This window comes from Acanthochromis polyacanthus, chromosome 17 (assembly GCF_021347895.1).
Source record: "Acanthochromis polyacanthus isolate Apoly-LR-REF ecotype Palm Island chromosome 17, KAUST_Apoly_ChrSc, whole genome shotgun sequence".
Classification (NCBI taxonomy): Eukaryota; Metazoa; Chordata; class Actinopteri; family Pomacentridae; genus Acanthochromis; species Acanthochromis polyacanthus.
Window position 1 is genome coordinate 21,166,858 of NC_067129.1, and position 25,461 is coordinate 21,192,318.

The 25,461-nt window shown below is 39.5% G+C and overlaps 1 protein-coding gene and 1 long non-coding RNA gene across 2 annotated transcripts; both read left to right on the forward strand.

Annotated features, from left to right (window-relative positions):
* The first annotated feature begins 9,651 nt into the window (after positions 1 to 9,651).
* On the forward strand, positions 9,652 to 13,014 carry crx (cone-rod homeobox). The gene is made up of 3 exons (XM_022204569.2): positions 9,652 to 10,280; positions 11,297 to 11,448; positions 11,701 to 13,014. The coding sequence occupies exons 1-3, from the start codon at positions 10,184 to 10,186 to the stop codon at positions 12,337 to 12,339; spliced, it is 888 nt and encodes a 295-aa protein (XP_022060261.1). The 5' UTR covers positions 9,652 to 10,183; the 3' UTR covers positions 12,340 to 13,014.
* A 2,986-nt stretch (positions 13,015 to 16,000) lies between these two features.
* Positions 16,001 to 21,446, forward strand: LOC127530472 (uncharacterized). The gene is made up of 3 exons (XR_007937046.1): positions 16,001 to 16,146; positions 17,150 to 17,298; positions 18,755 to 21,446. It is a non-coding gene; the product is annotated as an uncharacterized LOC127530472 (long non-coding RNA).
* Positions 21,447 to 25,461: the final 4,015 nt, after the last annotated feature.

Sequence of the window (25,461 nt, forward strand, 5' to 3'; positions counted from 1 at the left end):
CTGAATGAGCTTTGTCATTGACAGTGTGACTGCTTATGGGCTCCTAGTTTGTGCTTGTATGTCCTTCCTCTCAATTTAATATCTTTTTTTAAATTAAGTCTTATTTTATTAATTCATGATGCAGTGAATCTGTATTAAATAATGAACAATATTTGTTTAAAAGAATAAAACTATACAACCATACATGTTAGATTCATGTTTAACTCTCCTAACCTGATAACTCCACTCACAAAATATTTTCCTGAACAAATTATGCAGCCACAAACCAGTGGCATTTAAACAGTGTGTTTTGTCCACCAGAGGTCAGTGCAAGCTCACTCATCAAATTATCCCTGTAAGGGAAGCTGTATGTTGGCCTCCAGAGCAGATGCAGGATAGACTGAACAGCAGCATGGGTCAGAGGCTGCTGGATTTGTATTTATTTAAAAAACTAGTTTATATGTCTAGGTCTGCAAGAATGTTCCTATTATTTTTTAAATTATTATTCTGTTGAGCTTGTAATCTAAATAATTCTCCTTTAAAGGCAGTGCTGCTCTGACCTGAAGAAACTTGTTCTTCTATGAAAGTCAAATCACACTGCCAGTCAGTTTTCAAACTTTGTATGATCATCATCTTGAGCTACTGCTTTTCTTTCTTTCTTTTTTTTTTAACCATTTAGCAGAATTTTCTTTTTCCCTCTGTTGCTGCTGTAAATCTGACAAATCTGCACAGGTGGTTTGCTCAAAGGATTCTGCTGTCTACAGTATCAGGAATCCACTGGGAAAAAGAGATTATATGTACGGTATGTGAATATCAATCGCTGAGAACCACTAATGAATTAGTGGGCAAATGCTTCAGACTTGACAAAGTGCTTATCAATGAAAATTTGAACTTCTGTGACAGCTCATACAGTGTAAATTACTGTGAATAATATCACCTTCTAAGAACAGCTTCTTAGAAAAGCTCCCTTGTTTTCTGTGCAGCACATATCTGCAATATAAAACATTGCTTAAAGACATGAAAAGAAACCCGATGAATGCGGGGAGCACATTCTTTTATCTATTGAGGACAAGATAAATTGATTCCCTGTCGTTTTCTGTGAAAAGTCACACTTTTATTCATGTGCTAACATAATTGCACAAGGGTTTTCTAATCATCAATTAGCCTTTCAACACCATTAGCTAACACAATGTAGCATTAGAACACAGGAGTGATGGTTGCTGGAAATGTTCCTCTGTACACCTATATTCCATTAAAAATCAGCTGTTTCCAGCTAGAATAATCATTTACTACATTAACAATGTCTAGACTGTATTTCTAATTAATTTAATGTTATCTTCATAGAAAAAAATGCTTTCTTTCAAAAAATAAAAACATTTCTAAGTGACCCCAAACATTTGAATGGCAGTGTAGATGCCACCATGGGTACCCTCCATGCCAAACAGGATAGAGCCTATCATCAAAAATAAAATAGCACATATGAAGTACTAAAAAATGTATTAAAAATTTTAATCTTTATAATGACTGATGTTTGTTTAATACAGCAACTCAAAAATCTTAGTTTGTATTTTTGCGTATTAGAAATTATATTTTCCACTGTTGAATTCAGAAGTAAATTATTGTACTGTATCGCAAATTTTGTATCATATTGTGATGCCATTTTGAATCATTTGACATTTTAATGTTATAGCCCAGTGTGTTCTCCATTCTGTTAAACATTGTAAGCTACATGTTGAAATCAAACAGCTAAATTCAAAAAGCGATGGTCATCACTAAACTAAAAGCAACACTTCATCTGTGAAGATACAAAAGATTCTGTCAGTACAACAAGCACAACAGCAGTAGCAATATTGCTCTGATGCTAACCCGTTCACCAGGTCAATAACCTTGTCCGTATTGTTTGACAACTGCACAGTGTGCGTTGCAGTGTCCGGTCCATGTGTTTCTGGAGTGAAGCAGACGGAGGTGAGGCCTCAGCAAACTGCTGCTCCATATTGTGACAGTTCAGAGGTGGCGGTGTGCTACACCCCCACTTCTCCTAATACCACCTGCTAATCCATCTGCAGGATTACTGTCTACTGTAATCACTCATCCTCCACACTGACACACCTCACCTCACTCTGCAACTCCTGAGTCACTACACACACACACACACACACACACACACACACACACACACACACACACACACACACACACACACACACACACACACTGATACAACCACACAAACATTCCTTGCATAAGAAGTTCTATTCTGACGATAGTTTTAAATGGAATATACGGTACGCAACAGAAGTGAGTGTGTCCCTGTGTAGAATCACCTAAACGCCAAAGGATTCAGAACTCGGTTCCCAATCATTGAACTACTATTAAGTTAATGTGCTCTTGTGTAAAATTAAAAACAGTTCTCTACTATCATAGTCAAAACACAGACCCCACAATAGGAACTCAGTGAAAGAAATGCCAGTAGGCCTTTCATTACAGAATATCTGTGTCAATTTTCACTTCTGACTTCTGATGACAGACTGAATCCCCCTCAGCATGGACAATACCAGTGTTGCACAACTTTGTGATGAGATGTTTTGACATTTTTCAATGACAAATTGTTTGAGCTGCTCTTTGCCGGAGGGGTTGTGTTGTTATATTTTTTCTTTCAAATACTAAAGGTGTTCTGTTGGATTCAAGTCAGGTGACACACTTTGCCAGGTCACAGTTTTCACTTTATTTTTCTTTGAAAACTCCAGTGTCATTTGGCAGTGTGCTTTGGATCGTCGTCATGTTGGAAGCTTCTGCAGATTGAGAGTCGTCTTGTCAGACAGGAATCTGATGTATCCACAGACGTTCATGACACATGTATCATCTTTATCATCACAATCTCCCCTCTGTGTCATAATATCAGGACTCTGTATTCAGCCCTGGGTAGGTTCATACCAAATGGGGAGGACTTAAGCTTTTCCACTGATTCCAAGGTTGGTCGTTCGATTCCCCTCTGCATGTCGAAGTGTTCCTGGGCAAGACACTGAACCTGAAGTGGCTCCTGAGTAGAAGCTCTGTCACCACTAGTGTGTGAATGTGTGAGTGAGAAACACACTGTAAAGTACTTTGAGCACCACAAAGGTAGAATACACACCATTTACCTTGATCTTAACTCACCAAAGAACATCCTTCATCAGGCTTCTTTACATGTTATTTAGTGAAGTTGAGTCCTGCAGTTTCTTGTGTGCTCATTAGACGTTCATGTTATGCAACGTCCTTTACGTTACCTGAGCTGTCGGAGGCTACGGTTTCCTTTGGTTACCTCTGTGCCGAGTCTGAAACACTTTCCTGCCTGAGGTTCTCCTTTGGGGCCTCTATCAATATGGCCTTTCTAGTATCTGTTTGGATTATTCATATGAGGAAATATTCCACTTGTCAACTTAGGAATATTGCAGTTACTGAATTGTGATACAATTTTGAATAATTTGGCATTTAAGTGATTTTGCAGTGGGGTTTACCCACGCCTGTTGCATTCTGTTAAACATGTTAATCAGATTTATTGTGACAGTTGATCAGTTGCTGTCTTTGCTGACAAGTTCCTTCGATTGATGATCTAAATTGTGATTTTGTTGGTTTTTGATTTGTTTGTGCAACAAGTGTAAAAGTAAACTCTAACAACAAGTAAAATATTTGCTATAATAAGAAAAAATACAGAACACAGTGGAAGCAGAAGACAAACATCATAATAATAGCAAAAGTATTAGATGACAAAGAAGAACCCTGCCCAGTGTTTATCGTTACACTGTTTTATATTCCCTTTAAGTATCAACTTTTTTCAAATAAATATTACATGGATTTTAATTAGTAATGTCATTAAATGGTTGTGAAATTTTTATGTAATCGGAATCCTTTTGGGTGAGTTTTAAATTACTTCAAAATAAAACATTAAAAATATTGCACCTCATTGCAGAAAATGATGCAGCCACAATATTTGACTTTTGATAACTAGATTCATGAAAATAAAAGTTTCATAATATTATCAAGTAATCCTTGACCGTGTAAACAGTCTAATTACACACATTCTTAAATGTAATCTGGGTTGATTATATAATTTTCTGCAATCTGACTGTAATGTTATCTGTTACTGCCCACCTCTGTCTAAATACGTTTAAGGTTTGATCTTGCAATGCAAAGTACCCTGATAGCACATATAGATTTGGTGCTAGATAAATAAAACTGAACTGAATTAATTTGAACTGAATTAATCTGAACTGAATTAAGCTGAATTGAACTGAACTGAAGTGAACACATGGCAGAAAATGAAAAGATATCTCTGATATATTGTAAAGATAAAATAATTTTCTGACATTGTTTTCTTCATATGGTTAAATATGTAGCAATCTTTTGCACAAAAGAAGTTTTGATCTATTTGAGTGATTTTAATGTGATACACTGGAGTGACAGTTAATAGTAAATAGAATATACACTACTGGTCAAAAGTTTCAGAAAACCTCTATTTTTCCATCTTTAAATTGAAATTCAAGTAGTTCAAGTCCAATGAACAGCTCGAAATGGTACAAAGGTAAATGGTGAACGGCCAGAGGTAAAAAAAAAAAAAAAAAAAAAAGGTAAGGTTACCCAAAACTGAAATATAATGTACATTTCAGAATTATAGGGGAAAAATGCCTTTTTCAGGGAACAAGAAATGGGTTAACAACTTAAAGCTGTTCTGCAGCAGTGGAGGTTGACCAAGCCTTGAAAGTTGGTGCTACCAAGTCCTACAGGTGTCCCAACTTTTCCTGATTACTTCCAACCCCCTCTGTCTGCATAAAAGTACTGTTGGAACACACCGTGGCACCATACCTTTGAGAGCATTATTTGAACAGTACTGTACTGCAGAAAGTAATAGAAGAGAGACAGACCATCATAACACTTAAAAGTGCAGGTCTTTCCTACAAAGAAACTGAGAAGAAAGTCAAAGTTTCAGTGAGTACAGTTTTCTTCACCATCAAAAGCCACTCAGAAACTGGAGGAAACTCTGACAGGAAGAGGACTGGACGGCCCAAAGCCATAACAGAATCAGAAGACAAGTTTCTGAGAGTCAACAGTTTGGTGATAGGCGGTTCACAGGACAACAGCTTCAAGCACAGCTTAATAGTGGTTTTAGTAAGAAATCTCAGTTTCAACTGTGAAGAGAAGACTTAGAGTTGCAGGTTTGATAGGTCGAGTTGCAGCAAGAAAGCCATTTCTAAGACGTCAGAATAAGAAAAAGACTTATGGACTGATGAATCAAAAGTTTAAATCTTTGGCTCATCATGCAGGATTTTTTGAGTCGATGAAAGGATGGTTCCTCAGTGTGTGACATCAACCGTCAAACATGGAAGAGGAACTGTGATGGTCTGGGGCTGCTTTGCTGGATCCAGGGTCGGTGACTTGTACAGAATGAGAGGTAACCTGAACCTAAACAGCTACCACAGCATTCTGCAGCGCCATGTAGTACCCTCTGGTATGTTCCTAGTTGGTCAGAGGTTCATCCCACAGCAAGATAATGACCAAAACATAAGTCCAAGCTATGCCAGAACTACCTTAAAAAAAAAAAAGAGATGGTAAGCTTGAAAACATGGAGTGTCCAGCACAGACTCCAGACTGAAACCCCATGGAGCTGGTTTGGGATGAACTGGACAGAAGAGAGAAACCAAAGCAACCTACAAGTGCCACACATTTATGAGAACTTCTACAACAGAGTTGGGAAGAACTTTCTGAAGAATATTTGATTTCCATTGTGGAAAGAATGCCACGAGTGCATTCAGCTGTTATATCTGCCAAAGGTGGCTGCTTTGAGGAGTTAAAAGTTTCAAATGCATTTTTGTTTCTAAGTTGATTTTTTAAAAAACTTCATTTGTTTATTTGTTCGAGGCTTATATGTCAGAGTACAATGAGACATTAACATGCACAGTTTTCAATAAAAAAACTGATAAAATTCTAAAACATTTGACCGGTACTGTATATCAAACACGACATACAATAGAACAAAGAAACAATAAGACATGACAGTGTGATGGAGGGTCTAAATATAAAAATAATAATGAAATGAAAAGTTAGAATATCTTAAGGAGATTGTTTGACATTTAACAGACATTGTTTAGCTTTTGTTTCAAGGTTAAGGTGCCGCTGTTTCTGTTTAAGATCCTTTCCAGACACATTTTTGGTCACTTTGTGTCTGAAAAGTCCAGAATCTGTGAATATATTATGGCTGTACATACATACAACAAACTCTGATTGAAGATCAAACATTTTGATGGCACAACATTAATTCCATCATCGACCACATTCTGTTTCCTGTGTTCCTTGACAGCACTGGTTGCACATGTCCTCAGAAATTAATACACGTCTTTGACATGCAATCCAGTACAAGACTGGAGCAGTTTTAGATTATTGTTGTTGCAGATTAATACAACAGTGGTGACACAATTGAAAAAGAAACTCACCAAGTCTGTCTGGCTGACAAACCATCAAGAACGTTACACTTCTCTCTGCTGTGATGTCAACTTCAGCATGACTGTAATCTCCTCAGAGGTCACCATGGGGTCTTTTCAAAGACATATTCCATTTTTGGCCGGGGATGATTAGGCCCTAATCTGCATTCTAGTGAAGAGACTCAACTTCTTCTGGACACACACAAACAGTGACACTGGCCCGTGCATTGGGAAAGAATAAATAGTCAGCCAAAATAATGCATACACACATCAGGAAAAGAAAAACTTGCAGAAATATTTAATTTGTATAAGTACTTCTATACATGTAGTACCTCTTTGATCAAATTACCATAACACTGTGTACTGTTGTACGATGTTTTTCCAACAGATGTGCAGCAATCCCATTGGACACTTCGGTCAACGTTGTCCAAGTAGTAGTTCGCCGTTCACATAAATGTCTGGAAGCCACTGGCCACCACTTTGAGCTGCTCTGGTAATTGTAGAGGCCAAAGGTAACTTGTATTAACCCTCCTGTTGTCTTCATTTACAGGCATCGAAAAATATTGTTTCCTTGTCCGAAAAAAAATCCAAAAATTCGGCAATAAAATTCCCCACATATCTGGAAACTTGCAAAATCTTTAGGAAGAAAACTCCATGAATTCCTTAAAAATTCCCTAAAAAGTTTAATTTTTAAAAAAATCCCCCGAAAGTGGCAAGAAAATTCTTGTATATATTTTCAAAAAATGAGAAAAAACTTCCCAAAAAATCCTAAAAATATCTAAAATGATTATATATATCATATATATCAGTAAAACTTCTAATATTTTCTTTAAGAACATTCATAACCAAAAAAATCAACCAAAATCCAGCTGGATTTTGGTTGATTTTTTTGGTGAATGTTCTTAAGAAACAGTTTTAACATTTCTGTTTTTCCACCAAAAAATGTTCAAAGATTTCCCAAAAATGTTGAAAATGTGGACATCAGAAGTTTCACTGTGAAAATATATTTTTTCCTCCGCATTTTCAAACTTTGAAGCGAGTCAATTTTAACCCGCTGGACGACACGAGGGTTAATCTCATCATGTCTCAATAAATTTGATATTGAAATATTTATGCTAGTTTCTCTTTTCCTGATGTGTGTATGCATTATTTTGCCTGACTCTGTATATTAGGGGTTTATATTGGCAGTTTTTCATCTCCTCCATCACAAAGTGAGATTCATGGGCGCAGAACATCCAGACTGTGTTTCACGGTGACTCAGCAGATTTAAGGTGCATATTCACGACATGACGGGTCTGAATCCAAGCATGCCTCCCTAAAAAGTGCCTCAGAAACAGAGGAAAGTAAAAAATAAATCTACAATGTAAGTGAGCGTTGGATGTGGTGCTTGGTGGAGTTGACACATGCACACATGTGCCACAGTATGGAGCTCCAACTGGGGTGAGTCCTCACTGGGCTGGAGGGGGAGGAGGGGGCTGGTTAATGGCGGTCTGTGCTGAGCTGCTGGTGACACCTGGTTTGCACAGAGGAGATTATTACAGTGTGTGCATGTGTGTGTGTGTGTGCATGGTGAGTGATTGGAGCTGACAGCAGCCTCTGTATTGCTGGCTGGCCTGCAGATTTAGCCGACCTGTTTTAGACACTCTAATCTGGATTAACTGCAGCAGTGTGTCAGTGGGGACGTGGACCGGAGCCTCCCCCACCCTCTGCCCCTTCACCTGCTTTCCGTCCATCCCTCTCACTTCCCCTCCCATCCGTCTGGTTACCTGCCTCTCCCCCCCTCCTCCATCCATCTCCCTGACTACCTGTTTACTTTCTTGTTTCCCATCTTCCCGTGTTTTTAGGCCTCACTCAGCCGATGCTGATCACAGAATCATCGTAAAATACTTGCTTGCATCATTCTGAAAATGTCTCTCAGATTCCAGCTTTAGGGGGAAGGGCAGTTGGTTAGGGATTATACCAGCTCAGTCCTCTTCCCTACTTCCCTATTTGCTGTTGCAGCTGCAGGACGAGCTGTTCCACTGTTGAGCATCGCCAACATCAAGTGGGCTGTGTTTGTACAACATACGAGTTGTTTTTAATCAGATAAAAAATAAGTCACGCAAAAAACATTAAAGAAATGGGCAAGTCCCACCGTACAATCATGTCACATGATGATAATTCTACAAGAAATTATTTTCAGTCATTCAGTAATGAAAAGAAAAAGTGAAGAAATGGCATAAAATTGTTAAAAGAATAATTGAAAACTTGTCAGATTTAATAAGTGGTAAGCTTTCAGAACCTGACATGAATGAATGAGACACACAACGTCACATGAGTTCCCCCTCAGTCACATACACACACATGTAAGGATGTCAGACTCTCTTCTCTCAGCTCTGACAACACTGGTCCATGATAACAAAGTGGAAGAATCACATTTTGTCTGGAACCATTTCAATGCAAACTCATGTGTCCAATTGACCGTTAGGTGTAGCAGCTGTCACCTTATGCTGAATCCTCTTCCCATGTTCCTCTCTCTCTCCTTCCTGCTTCCACCACAGATTCTTCACCATATTATCTTCTGTTGCCTTCTTGTCTTTCTTTTTCATTCGGTCTACACGCGACTCGTCCTTTTACATCTTCTGTGAAGCTGTACAGTTCTCTCCAGCCTCCTTTCCTGCTCCACCACTGAACGGATTGCTCCGTCTTTCCTCTCTTTATCTGGAGATAAGATACTTACTTTTCAGATAAAGCATATTATGATAAATCAAATGAGCTTTGTCGCTTTTGTGCCTCTGGGTGTGTGTGTATGTGTGTGTGTGTGTGTGCGTGTGCGTGAATGCAGCATGTGTGAATGCTGTTGTTTAGGGGATAGATGTCATCTGTCAGCTATATGAGCAGTATGTATGAGCAGATGTGCAGCAGGTTAATTGATCAGGATTGTACAGGGGGGAAGAGGGAAAGGACTGAGCACTTTGAAGAGGAACTGAAGGAAATTTTGTTTTTCATAACTGACAGAATTTCTAAAATAGTCTTTCATTTTGAACTTCAAACAGTTAAATAAATTAAGTGAAATATTCCAATAATTATGCTTTATGAATATTTTTTTTAAAAAGGGCACAGGTTGACAACTATTTTTATAGTTTAGATTCCTATTATTTTAATTGATTGACCCACGTGATTAAGGTTTGTTCATAAAAGGAGAGAATCCGGCAAATTATTTACAATTATGACTGTAATAAACTGTGAAGGCTTGAGTTCACTATGTGGTATTATGTAGCCTGTTGCTGTGGTTTAACTTGTGCGCGTGCGTGATTGGCGTGTACGTGTGTGCGTGTGTCCGTGTGTGGGAGGGGTTTGCTGGAGCCACTTGCTCCCTCTAATTAGCAGCGTGTGCCGGTAAAGAAACTCAGTGGAGCGACCTCACCAAGGCGCACAGGCATCCAGGGGCCACCTCACCTGCGGGATGACTTTGACTTTGTGAAATCAGACTTGGAGAAACGGTCCGGATGCTCAGCGCACTGCTGAGTGCTCTGCTACTAAGCTGACAGTCGGGTAAAGCTCAAAGTGCGTTTTTTTTTTATTTTAAAAAAAGAAAAACACTCTTTGACGTTTCTCTTGTGAGCTCCAGCGCGTCCCGCTTCTCTCCGCTGCGGGTTGGATCGGACGCACTGACTTGTTGCCCCAGCTGAGCTCCGAGGGGCCCACGGCTGCTGTGTTGCGCGTCCGACCTACAAGTCAGCGACAGGACTTAAAAGCGTGCTGCAAGGATGATGTCCTACATAAAGCAACCCCATTACACCATGAACGGGTTAAATTTGCCTGGCCCCGGAATGGATGTGCTGCACACAACCGTCGCGTATCCACGTAAGTTTAAACTTTAAGAAATGTTTCCATTTGCAAAAAAAAAGACTTGTTTTAGTAAGTGTTTATTTATTTAAGCGTTTTTGACCGTCTGACGTACCAGTTTATAGCATCAAGTCTGTCCTACTGATGCGTTAAAACGCACAGGCTGGTGCGTAATGCAGTGGCCAAAAAAAATGAAGTAACGATGATTTTAAAAATTCTTCTGTAAAAACCAATGTGTTGATACTAAGTTTGAAACGGACAATAACAATAACGGTGACAATATGATAAATGTAGTATGTAATTATAAATGTAACCGTGATTTGTGGCAAAGAAAAATGTAATACGCCCGAAAACCCGTTTGCTAGTTGGAGATTATTTTTTATTCTTTTAATTTCAGATACGCTAAGCAACTGTGGATGCATTTCTTGTAAGCACATATGTTTTTTTTAAACAAACGAAAATATAGATCCTCTAAGCTCAACGTTAGTCAGACTTCAAACAGATCTGCTTTTTTCACTATTTCCTCGACAATTTCTCAATTATTCTCACTTCATTAAACTGATATTGAATAATTGTAGATGGAAACACTCACTTTGCCTCATGCCAAATTCCCCTGACTACATGTAATAATTCCTCACTACACTTGTTCTGATACAAATACACCAGGCATTATGTGTGCACCATGGACGACAGACTTCAACTGTACAAACTATCATGAAACAAGTGTCACTGCTGTCTGTTCTCAGAAAAAGCAGAACTTTTAACAATTTTATATTCTTTGTTTCCATGCTAGTGGACAAAGCCAGGATCATAAACAGCATCATGGTGTACTCAGAAGTTGTCATTAGTATTTGTTACCATTCTGATACACATAAGAATGAAACTACCCAAATAAACCGTTCAATCACTTGGTGTTTCTTCTCTTAAAAGATGTACATCACTCACACTCAGTTGTGAGTTTTGCACATAATTCAAGTCATCTCTCTACTGCTGCCAACATGATAATCCGCTCCATGGTTCTCTCTGGTTTGCAGCCACTCCCCGGAAGCAGCGCAGAGAGCGCACCACCTTCACCCGGACACAGCTGGACATCCTGGAGGCGCTGTTCTCCAAGACCCGCTACCCAGACATCTTCATGAGAGAGGAGGTGGCACTCAAGATCAACCTGCCAGAGTCACGTGTGCAGGTACAGCAGAAGTAGACTACAGTCAGTATGGGGGCTGCTCTGTCTTTGTGGGTTACTTACAACAAGAAAGGATCCCTTAGGATATTTAAAGGCAGCAAAGGCTTCCAAAGAAGTAGTACAACAGCATTTTTTAGTTACCTCTGATGCTACTTTATCTCAGTGACAGTTGTCTGCTGAACCCTATAATTATTTAAACATTTTCAGGATTGTTTTCTGTGCTTACATATTGTGTCTTTTTCTGTGCATCTTCAGGTTTGGTTTAAAAACCGGCGAGCCAAGTGCCGCCAGCAGCAGCAGCAGAGCACAGGCCAGTCCAAGCCCCGCCCTCCTAAGAAGAAGGCCTCACCAGTGCAGGAACCCAGTGCCCCTGATCCTGTTCCTAACCCATCTGGCTCTTACAGCCCCTCTTCAGCCCAGTCAGGCCCCAGCCTGGCCCCAAGCTCCAGCACTGGAAACACCGCCGTGTCCATCTGGAGCCCAGCCATCTCACCCTTGCCTGATCCTCTGGCCTCCTCCTCAGCACCCTGCATGCAGCGGCCCTCACCTTATCCTATGAGCTATGGCCAGCCGTCAGCCTACTCCCAGGGCTATGCCAGCACCACCTCTTACTTCACCGGCCTGGACTGCAGCGCCTACCTGTCCCCCATGCACTCGCAGCTGTCAGGCACCGGGGGCGCACTCAGCCCCATCACTGTGCCCTCTATGGGGGGCTCCCTGAGCCAATCCCCAGCATCTCTGTCCTCGCAGGGCTACAGCACTGCCTCCTCCCTGGGCTTCACCTCTGTTGACTGCCTTGACTACAAGGACCAGCAGGCCTGGAAACTGGGCTTCACCACAATGGACTGCCTGGATCACAAGGACCAAAACTCCTGGAAGTTCCAGGTCCTCTAGAAAGTGACAAAGAGTGGCGTTCAAATGTGTCGACATGTCACACGTGTCAATGAGTCCCATATGAGATAGTGTGAGGCAGTTCTGCCAGAAGACTTGTTGTCATGGATACTGAGTTTCTTGTTTGTAAGATTTTGTTTTTATTTTCTAAGAGTGACCTCTGTAGAAAGTCGTTTTATTTAAATGATTGTGGAGACAAAGGGACTTGTGACTGTCATCGATGCTGCCTGACTGCAAGTCATGTGTGTTGTCTTCTTCATGTTATGTTGAATAAGAGAAGAAACGCCTTTGTAGGAAAAGACTGGACTCCTACTTATGAAAAAAGAGCCATCTCTCTCTCTTACCATCATTCACACCATCTCTGGTGTGTGTGTGTCACTTCTTCATTTTGTTTTAAACTTGCATTATCATAGAGTGAAAGAGGAGCTGTTTGGACATGAAGGAGCGTGTCCGTCCCATAGGCCACATCCTCCTTCAGGGTTACGTTATTTCAAGCTATTTATTATTATGTTATGCCACACTTAAACATGTAATATGATTGCATTTAGATTTATTTTTGAGCATTTGTGTTGCGTATTACAGTGTTAGCCTTTAGTGTTATCACCCTGATCTGTTTGACGAAAAAAAATTAGATTTTCTGTTTTAGCTGTGTGACATATTAAAGTGATCTAATCTTTACACGTCTGTGCGCTGATCATCATTGAGATGAAATACAGTTTGAAAGTTTAGAGCTTTTTTGGGATTTGGCTGATACACATAGAAATGGATCCACAGCTGGGGTCAGTATGAACTGGAGTGTGGATGTAAAGTGGTAAGGCTGTAGCTGGGTCTGGACCCGTCATGTTTGTCATATGGCCTGCATGGCTCTCACTGGTCCGTCTTGGTTATTTTAGCTTATCTGATTCTGGGAGTGTCCCAATCCTCTTAGCCTCCCTTCAGCAATGCCCTAAGTGAATTAGTTAGGATTATTGCCCTATCCCCCTCTGTCTCTCACCCACCTCAGCCTCTTCCTCCCCTTCCATTCCTGGCTCTCTCCTTGTTTTCCCTCCATCTTTTCTATCTTTGTCTCTTTCCTTATTCTGCCTCTTCATCTCTGCAGTATTACCTTTTCTCTACCTCCACCTGTTTTCTCTCCTCAGGATTTTTGTATTTTGGCTCAGTGTTTTGCCTCTCTTCTCTTATGTACCCCCCAAAGCACCCGAATCATTGGCCACATTGCAGTTTAATAAAGTATTTTAACTACACTTGTTCCAGCTTTCAGATTTCTATACCTTCAGTGGTTCCCATTCTTTCACCCCCACCAATCTCATGAACTCCAATTTAGTAATCCCCACATGACCTGATTACTGCCACGCAAACTTAGCTATGACATCAAATGTCTCAAAATATATTTTTATAGTTTGTGTAGTGTGTATAGTTTGTGTTTTACGGGACTTTTACTGAGGGGAGGATGGTCACAGATGATTGCTTTTTAGTTACTTAACAAATATTTCCTTTCCAACTAAACAACCATCTTGTTTATGTCCATTACACACTGGCCATGTGTTTTAAACTCAGCTGAATTACTTACCTGTTTTGGCCAGGTTATCATAAATATATTTAGCCTAAAATCTTAGCAAAGTCTTTCTTTAAATCAGTATAAATTTGATGAGGTGATATGCTTCACATTAGCTAAATTAATATAAAAGCATTAATTAAGTATCACTCCTGAGACATTTCTGGTTTAACTGATATAAACAAGAAAAATAATAGAATTTCTTGTGATTATGCAAATAATATCTGATCACTATCCTCAACCATGACAAATGTAGTGTAGTGAGAGAAGTAAACAGGCGCTGACAGACATTTCAAAGCATTTTTCTGCACTCCACACTGACCTAATCCCACTCAGTGCCCGCTTTAATCCCTCTGCACTCCCTCTCTGTGGTGCGATTGGTTAATCCCTGCGTCTGCATACCCTGATTGGTTAACCTCTCTTGGAGGGTGCAGTGCACTTGTAATCTTCCCCTCAGCACTGAGTGTTTCAGACAGACATTTGCGCTGTAATCCCAGGGAGGAGCAGATGTGATGGGGGATGGACGACGCTGAGCAGACCTTGAGGAAGGTGAATTCTGGAAAACTAAAACAACGACACACAGTTTGAGAAGGAAAAGTTTCAGGCAAAAAAAGGAGGAAGAAATGTATTTACAGAATTCTAACACGGTTGAAAGTAATTTTCACAGATCAAAAACACACAAATATCCATCCATCCATTATCTATACAACGCTTAAACCTCATTTGGGGCCCAGGGGGACTGGACCCCCTACCCCAGTTAACTTAGCTGACTTCTCAGTAAGTAACGGTCCGTGCTACCGTGAGGCGAAACTAGTGGGGGCCAAGTTTCAGAGCATTCTGTGGAAACGGAAAACAACCAGTATGCCGTCTCATTACGCTGAGTACAATCGCACACTGCGTCGTACGATTGAGACAAGTAAACTTGGAATCACTTTTCAGAGGAAAGAACAGTTTTTTGCTCCTTTTTTCATTATTAAATCTTGTTGAGAGCTTCAGCCTATGACAGCTAACTAGTTAGCCACTAGCAAAACACTAACGCGAGCTAGCAGCTTGACAACCAAATACCAGACGATTACTGGTAGCGGTAGTGTGCAAGTAGTATTAGTATTACGAAAAGTACAAGCAGCAATAGTAGTATAAATAGCTGTTAGAGTCGTAGAAGTAGTATCAGCATTTGTATTACAAGCATTACAAGTTGTAGTAGCAGTGCCAGTATCAGCTGCAGTAGTCAGTGTACTACCACCACTACTAGTCGTAGTAGCATTACTATTACTACCACCAATGCTACCAATAGTAGTTTTAAAGTCTAATTCATATAAATCCAGATTACCATCCATGTTCTTCCTCCAAACTGATTTTATGATTAGGATTACAGGCAGTTCTTTAGGACTGCTCTCAGATAATTAAAATGTTACTAAACAAGGTTATTCTTATTAAATAACTTTGGTCTCAAGGATATTGACTAATTCAGTTCTTTGTCCTTAATTTATTAGTGTGGTTTTTTTTCAAGTATATTGTGTACAGACTTATTTTCTTCTCTGTCTACTTTTCTTACTCCATGTAGAGTACCCAGAGATTATGGGCTGAGGAGGAAGTGGGAAGCAGCTCTGAGGAGAGAGGGGTTTGCTGCAAATGACGAGTGGGTGCTCTGCAGTGATCATTTTAAACCTGATGAGTTTGACAGGTGTTAAGGAAAATTTATTCACTTTACCATGACCCTCAGCTGTCGGTTTATGACATCCAAAATGCCGATGTGTCTGCAATCTGCAGTCACCCTAAAATCAAATGTAGGTGCTCAGTCAACCCAAATTCTGCCAACCTGTTTATGCTCACTCAGTCACTAATATGACCCTGAGACAGACAGACGCTTGGAAAAGATAACCGAGGAATGAAAGGCAACTGTTTGGCTGACAAGGTAAGAATGACCAGGTTATACTGTTGTATTCCTGTCCAGATGGATCCTAAACTAACAGTCCTGCTACCATATTTGGAGTATAGCCTAAACATGACATGCCTCCCAAACGGTATAAATGCCCAAAGCCAGAGAGACTCCTCAGAACTGATGCCGCCAGTGCTAACATCACTGTGTTACTCGCTGTATCATTTCTCCTGAATTCAGTAAACCTTATTCTAAACATAAACCATCTGAGTCTCCCGAGTGTCTCTAAGTTTGCCTCCTGATTCTTCTTTCGACATTGCAGAATTCCTGAACAAATTGGCATCACGAGAACAGGATCTCCACACAGCAAGGACTGGTAAGTGCAAATTTCAACAAATTTTGCAAAATGCCATGTCTGAGTTTGGTGAGATTATGTACCTGTTAAAAATTTAGCTGAACAGTCATGATTAGCAGCTAAATGTAGCATCAAGCTAACAATGTTTGTGTTGTTTCCTGTCAGCAGCTGAAGTGTGTTGTGTTCCTGTAATGTGGTTCATTAAGTTCATAAAACTGTGGCTGGTTGACATTAATGTAACGTTCAGGAAACTCAAATATGATTAAAACGGTAACTTTAATGTTCTAGTTGTCAGTAATCAGCTTTAATTGGACACTAAAACAGACTCTGATAGTTTTAAATGACATCAGTTTGATCAGTTTGTTGAAAATTGTCTCATTTGTTGTTGTGATGTTGGTGTTGATTCACTAAAACCAGATGATCTGTGTTGAAGACACGTTTAGTTTTAGTATCAAAAGTACAAGAAGGAAAATGGAAGTTTAGTTTTGCTACGTCAAAGATTTCAGGAATAAAATATCTACATGAGTGTTTATGCCTCCAACTTTATTTTACAATAATGAAATAATCCCAGATAATAAAAATATAAACAGCAGAGAAAACTTGAGAGAATAATTTCCTGAAAAGTCTGTGAAGGAAAAGCAGCTTTTTATCCTGAAAGATCAGAATCAGCTCCAACATCTGCATCTGACAGCATCAAGTCAACCAGAAAGAAAAGAAAAAAGAAAATAACTTCTTTCTGATCACATCTGTTCCGCTTCTCACATTCTTCACCTTTATAGTCCACTTTTTAAAGTTCAGCAGACAGGTGCTCTGCTTTGGAGTGTGACGATGTCGTCGGTGATGTGGAGACTGAAGCTTCCGTTTCACCCACAGAGTGCTTTAGGACACCCGGGTCGGACTGATGTTTGAAATACTGACTGACAGCTCAGATTTAACTGTCTGCAGTTCTGTTTTGATGGATGTTAAATTTTCACTCAAAGCCACCAGGAGCTGGGTCTTTAAAATAACCGTTGTCTCGTTACAGAGTGAAAGTAGGAGTTCCTCCTTAAGGTCAGGGATTGCAGCATCTGAGGGCCTCTTCAAAAGAAGACGTAGTTGATGAAGGTGTTCTCCAGCACGGCCAGAAAGACCACGACCAAGCAGCCTTGAGATCTTAGGCAGCGTCTCCCTCAGGTGGGTGTCAACGGTGTTCACGGTCAGGTCTGTGGTAATCCCATCGAAAAACAAAACAGAAAAAAAATCTAGATTATAAATCAACATGTAACCAAAGCACTCTGTGTACAGCCCGATCTCACGAGGATTCGTGAAACTGTCACGTAAATTTTTGTTTCGGCTTCGTGCGCACCAACACGATTTCGTCATGTTTTTCGTGCCGCTCACCACGAAATGCACACCAATGTATTTTAAACGGCGGACTTTTCGTGCCACTCAGAACGTATTTCAAAAGAATGTGTATATTATATTTTTAATGTAAAACCGCGGCGAATCCAACGCTATATTTTGCATGACATCGTCCCTAACCATAATCCTAACCATAACCTAACCATAACCTAACCATAAGCCGGTGGTACACTTACCAATTTGCATAGGAATTTCAAGAATGTCCGGCGGCCGGCGGCCGCAAACGCGATCACACAAGCAGTATACGCCGATGGACAGCTTAGATCGTCATGAATCCGCCGGTATAAACCACTTTCAGATGTGATTACCACAGCGAAAAACATTTCGTGGTGAGCGGCACGAAAAACATGACGAAATCGTGTTGGTGCGCACGAAACCGAAACTAAAACTTACGTGACAGTTTCACGAATCCCCGTGAGACCGGGTTGCTGTGTATATCGCCATAGTATAGGATGTAGTTCAGAAAATGTCAAAGTATACTTTTCAAGAATAATATAGTATGACCTGTAGTTCATAGTATAGCATGTCGGCAAAAAAAACCCCACAGATTATTATGTGGTTCAAAAAGCACAAAATGATAGGATGTTGCCTAAAATTGTCATGTATGATATGTGGTTCAAAAAATGTCATAGTGCAGTATATTGTCAAAATAGTATGTTATTCAAGAAAACATCAGAGTATAATATGTGGTCTAAAAACTGCCATAGAATGATAGTTCATTGAACAAGTAAACGTAGAGTAATTTTTAAAACTGTTCAAATTCTTATATGTTGCCAAAAAAAAAAAAAGTCATAGTAATATGTCAATTAAAAAAGCCTTACAGTATAGCATGTCACTCTAAAAACATCATAGTTTAGGCTTTAGTCCACAAAATGTTGTTCTGTCACGGCTTTCTGAAGTAGGTGAGGAGCAAGACAAAAACGGTCCAAACGCTGGTTTCCAGAGGGTTAGACGAGTGTTTATTTGAAAGAGTAAGTTTACAACAACACAACATGTGAGGGAGTTAAAAGCAAATGGGTGTTAGTAAAATAAAAATAAATAAACAGAACTAAAAATGAACTTCATGTTGACATTGATGGGCATTCCAACCAGGAACAAAGTAAAAGATCATCAACACAAAAGAAAACCTCTTCCTGTTCACCTCTTAAAACCCAAAAACACACCACAGTAGCACCCTAAACTAAAACTACCAATGGGTTCTCTGTTTTCCTTTCCGAACAATCCAAAGGTTCCTCTCTATCTCCCCACACATCCACCAACCACTGGAACACATCTTCAAAGTTCTGCTGAAGCTCAGCTTCCCCTCAGAAGAAGTGCTGTCAGATGAAGGAGCCTTTTGAGAGACAGCAGGCATTGTGATTGGACTGTACTTTGGTCTGATCCAATCCAGCTTCAGCTCCAGAGACGGCAGGCGGGACGAGTCAACGGAGGCCAGGTGGACGAAGGCATGCAGCTGAGTACAATCCAGAAAACAACAGAGGAGGAAACAAACATAGTAGTATAGTATAAAATATATATAGTATATTGTACAAATAACAAGTCAAAGGAAAGACACATACATTGTAGAATTGTAGTAATTGTGGGCTGACTGATTTACTGATTATCAATATTTTAGTTTTTACTGATTGATGGTAACAAATCAATTTATTAATGGCGTTACTTTGGCTCTGAACCTTTATCTAGCTGTGGTCGCTCTGTCTTCTGGAGTGATTTGATTGGTTATACATCACAAATAAAACTCCTTTAACTTAACATCTGTAAGCAAAACAAAAACATATCAACAAAATTTTCTGTTAGAATTTGTGTTCTTCTAAGTTTAACTCCAAGATTTTAAATGCTTTTATTTCCTGTAAGTGAATATCTACTCCAGATGTCTCACTAACAATCATCCATCCTCTATACACCGCTTTATCCTCACTAGGGTCGCGGGGGTGCTGGAGTCTATCCCAGCTGACTCGGGCGAAGGCAGGGGACACCCTGGACAGGCCGCCAGTCTGTCGCAGGGCTACATATACAGACAGACAATCACTCTCACATTCACACCTACGGACAATTCAGAGTCATCAATTAACCTCAGCATGTTTTTGGACTGTGGGAGGAAGCCGGAGTGCCCGGAGAAAACCCACGCATGCACAGGGAGAACATGCAAACTTCATGCAGAAAGATCCTAGGCCCACCCTGGGATTTGAACCGGGGATCTTCTTGCTGCAAGGCGAAAGTGCTAACCACTTACTTCACTGTGCAGCCACTAATAATCATTATCAGCCTTAAAATCCCACAAAACACCCCTCTATACTGGACCACACTTAGTACAGTCCGGTTCCCCCTTCTATAAATCTGCTTGGAATCTTCCACTTCCTGTTTGTCAAAGTGGCCTTCTACCTGGACAGGTTTAATTGGAGCTCATGCAACAAACATTTTGGGTAACTGCACTTTAATATGGATGGATGACACTGAATGAGAGTCTGTTTTAATGAGATTGAGTTCAGGTGTGTAGCTCTGTCATTAAATAGGAAATTATTTCTCAGAATTCACAGAGAAAAGTCTGAAATGTTTGCTAGGTTAGCGTCCCACATGTTCTTTGGCTCAGCTGAAGCTAACTCCCTCCAACTTCTGGATCTCTTGAGTTGCTTGTTGGTAAAACATCTTGCTAGAGGTGCTGAAGCTCAAAGTCTGAGATGTTTGTTCAAAATAAGCTCATCCTCAAGTCTTATCTGAACTGTCCCCTTTTATTTGAACTTTCCCTAAACTTAGGAGTTAATGACAGAGCAGCACATCCAGACTCAGTCTCATTTATGTAGAGATTAAACTTCGGTGTCATTCATTGATGTTAAAGTGCAGTTTTTCACGTTTGTTGCACATGCTCCCAACCAAACCAGTCCAGGTGGAAGATGATGTGAAGAGAAGCTCCAGAGGACGAACATCACACATTTACGTTGGAAATAAATGTCCTTTAATTAGACATTGTCATGTAAAAGTTGTATTTCCCTTTAATGATGTTGAAAACCTTGTTGAGTGTTTTGTTGATGTTGGTTTCTAAATGTTTTCTGACACTTGGCCACAAAGATTAAAACCTTTCACGGATCACAAGCTGCAACAATTCACACATTATCAACTATCTTTCTGACTAAACTAAGATAAAAAGTGAAAAACTGCCTGATTCCTGCATCATGAATATAAATCTCTTTGGTTTTTATGACAGTAAACTGAATATATTTGGGTTTGACATTTTATAAACCAAAACAAGAAATGAATTACTGGAGAAAACAATCAACAGATTAATGGACAAAGAAAATGTGTTTTCTAACATATATGGCTGAATTACTCAAACGGTACAAAATACATACAATTTAAATTCAGTTTTATTTATATAACTCCAATTACAGGTCAAATTGTCTCAAGACGCTTTATATTTTTTGTCATATTTAAAAAATGACAAAGTAAGAAATTTAAACCTCCTGTCCAATCCAATTTATTATTTGGTTTTTAAGAGACTAATCGACAATTAAAATAACTTTCTCCACTAAAACTAATCAACATGAGGTCAAATAGAAGGAACAGTTTTAAATCCTACAGTCCCACGACGACAAGAATAAAGTTTGTCAACAAAAACTAAATCTGCTGGTGGATTCCATTAAAGTCCTAATGAATGATAATAAAGTGTGATACTAAAGGTTTATGGTGCTAAAAATGTCAAAGTAAAGATATCAAGTTGAACATCTGGATGGAGATTGATAAAAGTTGACCTCCCTTCATTTCTCTGGAGCCGACTCCATGGATTTTATGGATGCTGGTTAAAGACCTGCTCTTCTAGTCGTCTTCCTTCTAGTTGCTGTAAAAAGTCACTCCATCCTCATTGACTTGAACACTTCATGACAACTTGTTCGTGGAAACTCCAGAAACTTGGGAAACCCGTCGAGACTCGGATTTTCGAAAAATTCGTCGGGCGGGGGAAGGTGTGGTGGGTGGTGGGGGAGTAGAGGGGGGCAGTGGGGGGAGGCCGCCACCCACCTCCCCTCCTACTCTCTGCCCTGACTCCACCCAGACTCTGCCTTGGCTCCACCCATGTGGTCACTTGAAAACTACGATGTCAAAGGGACGACGAAATTGATTCTTTTTATCTGATCTGTAGCTCAGTGAGTTAAGGGTTTGCCTATGGAGCTGCAGGTTGCTGGTTCAAAACTAGACCCTTCTCAAATTTTCTGAAAAACTTAGACAAAGACAGAAAGAAAAATACCAGTGGTGGGTCTTGAACCCGCTACCGTCCACTTGGTAGTCTCTCTTCTTACCTCCTGAGCTACTCACTCAGATACTAATTCCTCTTTCTTTTGCGCATTTATCATCTATTTTTTGTCGTTTTTGAGTTTGTTTTTTTTAACTCGAGTCTCGTCTCGACCGTTTTTCTCAGGAGGTTGGACTCCAGCCCTTGTGCTAGAGGGTTGAACCCTCACTTCCAAGACTTTCCAAAGCCTCGAGACCTCCTGAGTCCTCAGGACCTGGAGCTTTCACACAGTCTGAGGGCTGAAATTTTCTAAGTCCCACAGTAGATCTCTGTTAGATTTAACTTTCAGACAGTCCAAGGACTGAAATCTTCTAAGTTCCTGAGTAGTTCTGTGTTAGTTTGAACCTTCAGACTGTCTTGAGGGCTGAAGTTTTAAAAGTTTCTCAGTACTCCTCTGTTAGTTTGAACTTTCTGGTTAACAGAAGCCTTAAAACTTGTGACCATTAGTCTTAATTTCACATTTAGACCATCGATCGGAGTTCTTCTCAGACCTTCACTTGGGGGTTCTTTAGAAATCCTGAACAAACTTTGATTCTCTTCACTGAACAGTAAAGTTTGTGGAGATCAGAAGGTAACGTTAGTTTGATCGATGCCTTCAACTACAAGTAGACTTTATCTGGAAAGCAGTTTTCTAAAATGAGTTCTTAGTAAATCTGTCCACAATCAAACCAAGAACACAGAAAGAGGAAATGTTTGAAGAAACAACTTGATGTTTTCATTTCAGACTCGAAAACGCTTTAAGACCTTGATCTGTTTTTGCTCTTTTTGATCGTTTTATTGTCTCTTCTGTTTCATTTGATCTTCTAAAGTCTAACTGGTGTCTTTTTAAATGTTTTGTCTTCAGTTTGATTCTTCTTAAATGTTTAGTTTTGCTCTTTTCTCACTTTTTATTCTTTTCCAGTGTCTGATTTGATTTTGAAATGTTTTGTATTTTTAATGTTTAATTGTTGTTTTTTCAAATGTTTTATTGGCTTGTTTGAAAAATTTCCTTTTCTTTCTCAATGTTTAATTTTTAGATTAAATCTTTAAGGATTTTATTTTTAAATGTTTTAGCACCTTTTAATGTTTCATTTTCTTTTTAAATGCTTCATTGTATTTTCCATTTATTTTCTATTGGACATTTGTCTTTAAAATTTCATTTTTTAATTAAACATTTAATTCTTTAAATGTTTTGTCTTTTTACAGGTTTAATAATCTAATGAAGTGTTTTGTATTCTTTTAAATGTTTAATATTCTTCTAGTTCAATTGTATTTTTTAAATTTTTAAAATATTTATCTTTAATGTTTAATATTCTTTTAAAAATGTTTCATTTCATAATTACATGTTTTGTATCTTCTGTTTAATTACCTTTTGTCTGTTTATTATTAATTATATATAATTATCATATTATTATGAATTAAGTTTAATTGTATTAAATGTTTTTTCTTTTGATTTAATGGCTTTTTTAAATGTAGTTTATTTCTTTAATCTTTCTTTCTGTCAAGATTTTAACCCCAACCTTAAAAATGAAACAAACCCTTAAATCACAATGAAAATACTTCTGTTGTCACAATCATGAGTTAGTCAGTTATTCAGTTTATCAATTCAGCTTTATTTGTTTAGCACCTTTCACACAGATGACAAAACTAAACGAGAGAAAAAACTATGATTAAAAAAAAAAAAAAAAAAAAGAGATTTAACATGGTAATAAAATATGTTGTGTCCAGGGGATGGAGAGAGTTTATTGAAGTCTTCTTGGGCTCATACAGTTAATCATTTAAAATACAAACTTGATATTCAGTCTAAGGAAACTGCAGAGCGACAGAAGAACCAACAATATCTCCCGTTTTCTCCTTTAATGAGTCGACTCTTCAGGTGCTTTCAGAACAAAGAACTACAGACTCTTCACAACCTGTTCAAACTCTTGGTACAGGACCTCACCACACGGGTCAAGAAGGTTTCCTTCTCATTTCTACTCTGAAGCTCACCTTCTCCTGCTCAAACTGCTGACAAATGTTTGTGCTGCTCTATAGTCTGGTCTCCAGAACTTCCTAAAAACTCTCAAAGTCTCTTCTGCTGCAGGTTGCTTTGAAGAACTGTTACAGAAAACCTCACTAAACCACATGGAGGGGCCTCAAGATAGTCGTCCAAATGAAACCGTAGAAAAACCAAACTAGCACAACCCAAACACTAAAGTCTCCTGCAGCCTCCCAGAGAACCTCTTTAAACAGAGAATCAGGACAGGAACTCTTACCTTCTGGACAACCAACGTTGGTTCACAAACAAGAATACAGAATGTGTCTGACCAAAAACTTCTAAAGACTCACTACAGCCAAGATAAAGACACAACTCAGCTGCACCAAATCCACTAATCACTGCACACATCAGCACCATGTTTTTCGTGCCGCTCACCACGAAATGCGCACCAATGTATTTTAAACGGCGGACTTTTCGTGCCACTCAGAACGTATTTCAAAAGAATGTGTATATTATATTTTAATGTAAAACCGTGGCGAATCCAACGCTATATTTTGCATGACATCGTCCCTAAACATAACCCTAACCATAACCATAACCATAACCTAACCATAAGCCGGTGGTACACTTACCAATTTGCATAGGAATTTCAAGAATGTCCGGCGGCCGGCGGCCGCAAACGCAATCACACAAGCAGTATACGCCGATGGACAGCTTAGATCGTCATGAATCCGCCGGTATAAACCACTTTCAGATGTGATTACCACAGCGAAAAACATTTCGTGGTGAGCGGCACGAAAAACATGACGAAATCGTGTTGGTGCGCACGAAACCGAAACTAAAACTTACGTGACAGTTTCACGAATCCCCGTGAGACCGGGTTGGGATTTATGCCATTTAGTCTGGACTAAACAAATAACAGCAGCATAAATTTCAAACGCCATTATGAGGAGTCTGGGATGAGGTTTCTCACTTGATAATGATCAAAACATGAAATTTAGGCTAGTTTAAAGGAATATTCCACCTTAAATCTTTGAATGTTGACCTAAAAGGTTGGTTTCAGGGAGTATTCCACCTACAAGGTCCTCACACATCCATCTTAAAGGAACATTCCATCAAAAACTCACCAACCGCCTGATCAAGAACCTGCCCAACTGCTGCGTGGTCCATCAGGATGACTTCTTCAAACCCCAAGATCAGATTGAAGTTGGTGAAGATGGCTTCAAGCAGTACGATGTCATCACTGCTCTGGTCATGGACGCCATGATGAGTACGATCTACGCGTAGCTGGAGAACCCAGTGAAGTTTGAGAAGTCTAATGGCGTTAATAACACCTTGGACCCAGAGATTGCCCCGAAGTCCGATCACAAGGAGGAGGAGGAGACTCACATCCTCATTGTGGAGGGCTTCCTGCTTTAACCTACAGGCCTTTGATTGACATGCTAAACCAACGTTACTATATTTCCATCCCATATAAAGAATGCAAAAAGAGGAGGTGCTCTAGGAAGTCCAGACCCCCCCTGGCCTGTTTGATGGTCACGTCTGGACCATGGACCTGAAACACAAGAACATCTGCTCACTGTGAAAGATTACTGAGAGCAGCTTTTTGTGATTTCTATGCAGAACACTATGATGATTGCTGAGCTGTGCATTATTAAATGATTTAATAATATGGAGTATTGTTACTGTTTATTAT

What these genes read in the sequence shown, in the direction of transcription:
- crx (XM_022204569.2), top strand. Translation starts at nt 10,184, where the DNA reads ATGATGTCCTACATAAAGCAACCCCATTACACCATGAACGGGTTAAAT. An exon ending in CACAACCGTCGCGTATCCAC is followed by an intron (nt 10,281 to 11,296) that starts GTAAGTTTAAAC and finishes TCTGGTTTGCAG; the next exon opens with CCACTCCCCGGAAGCAGCGC. An exon ending in TGCCAGAGTCACGTGTGCAG is followed by an intron (nt 11,449 to 11,700) that starts GTACAGCAGAAG and finishes GTGCATCTTCAG; the next exon opens with GTTTGGTTTAAAAACCGGCG.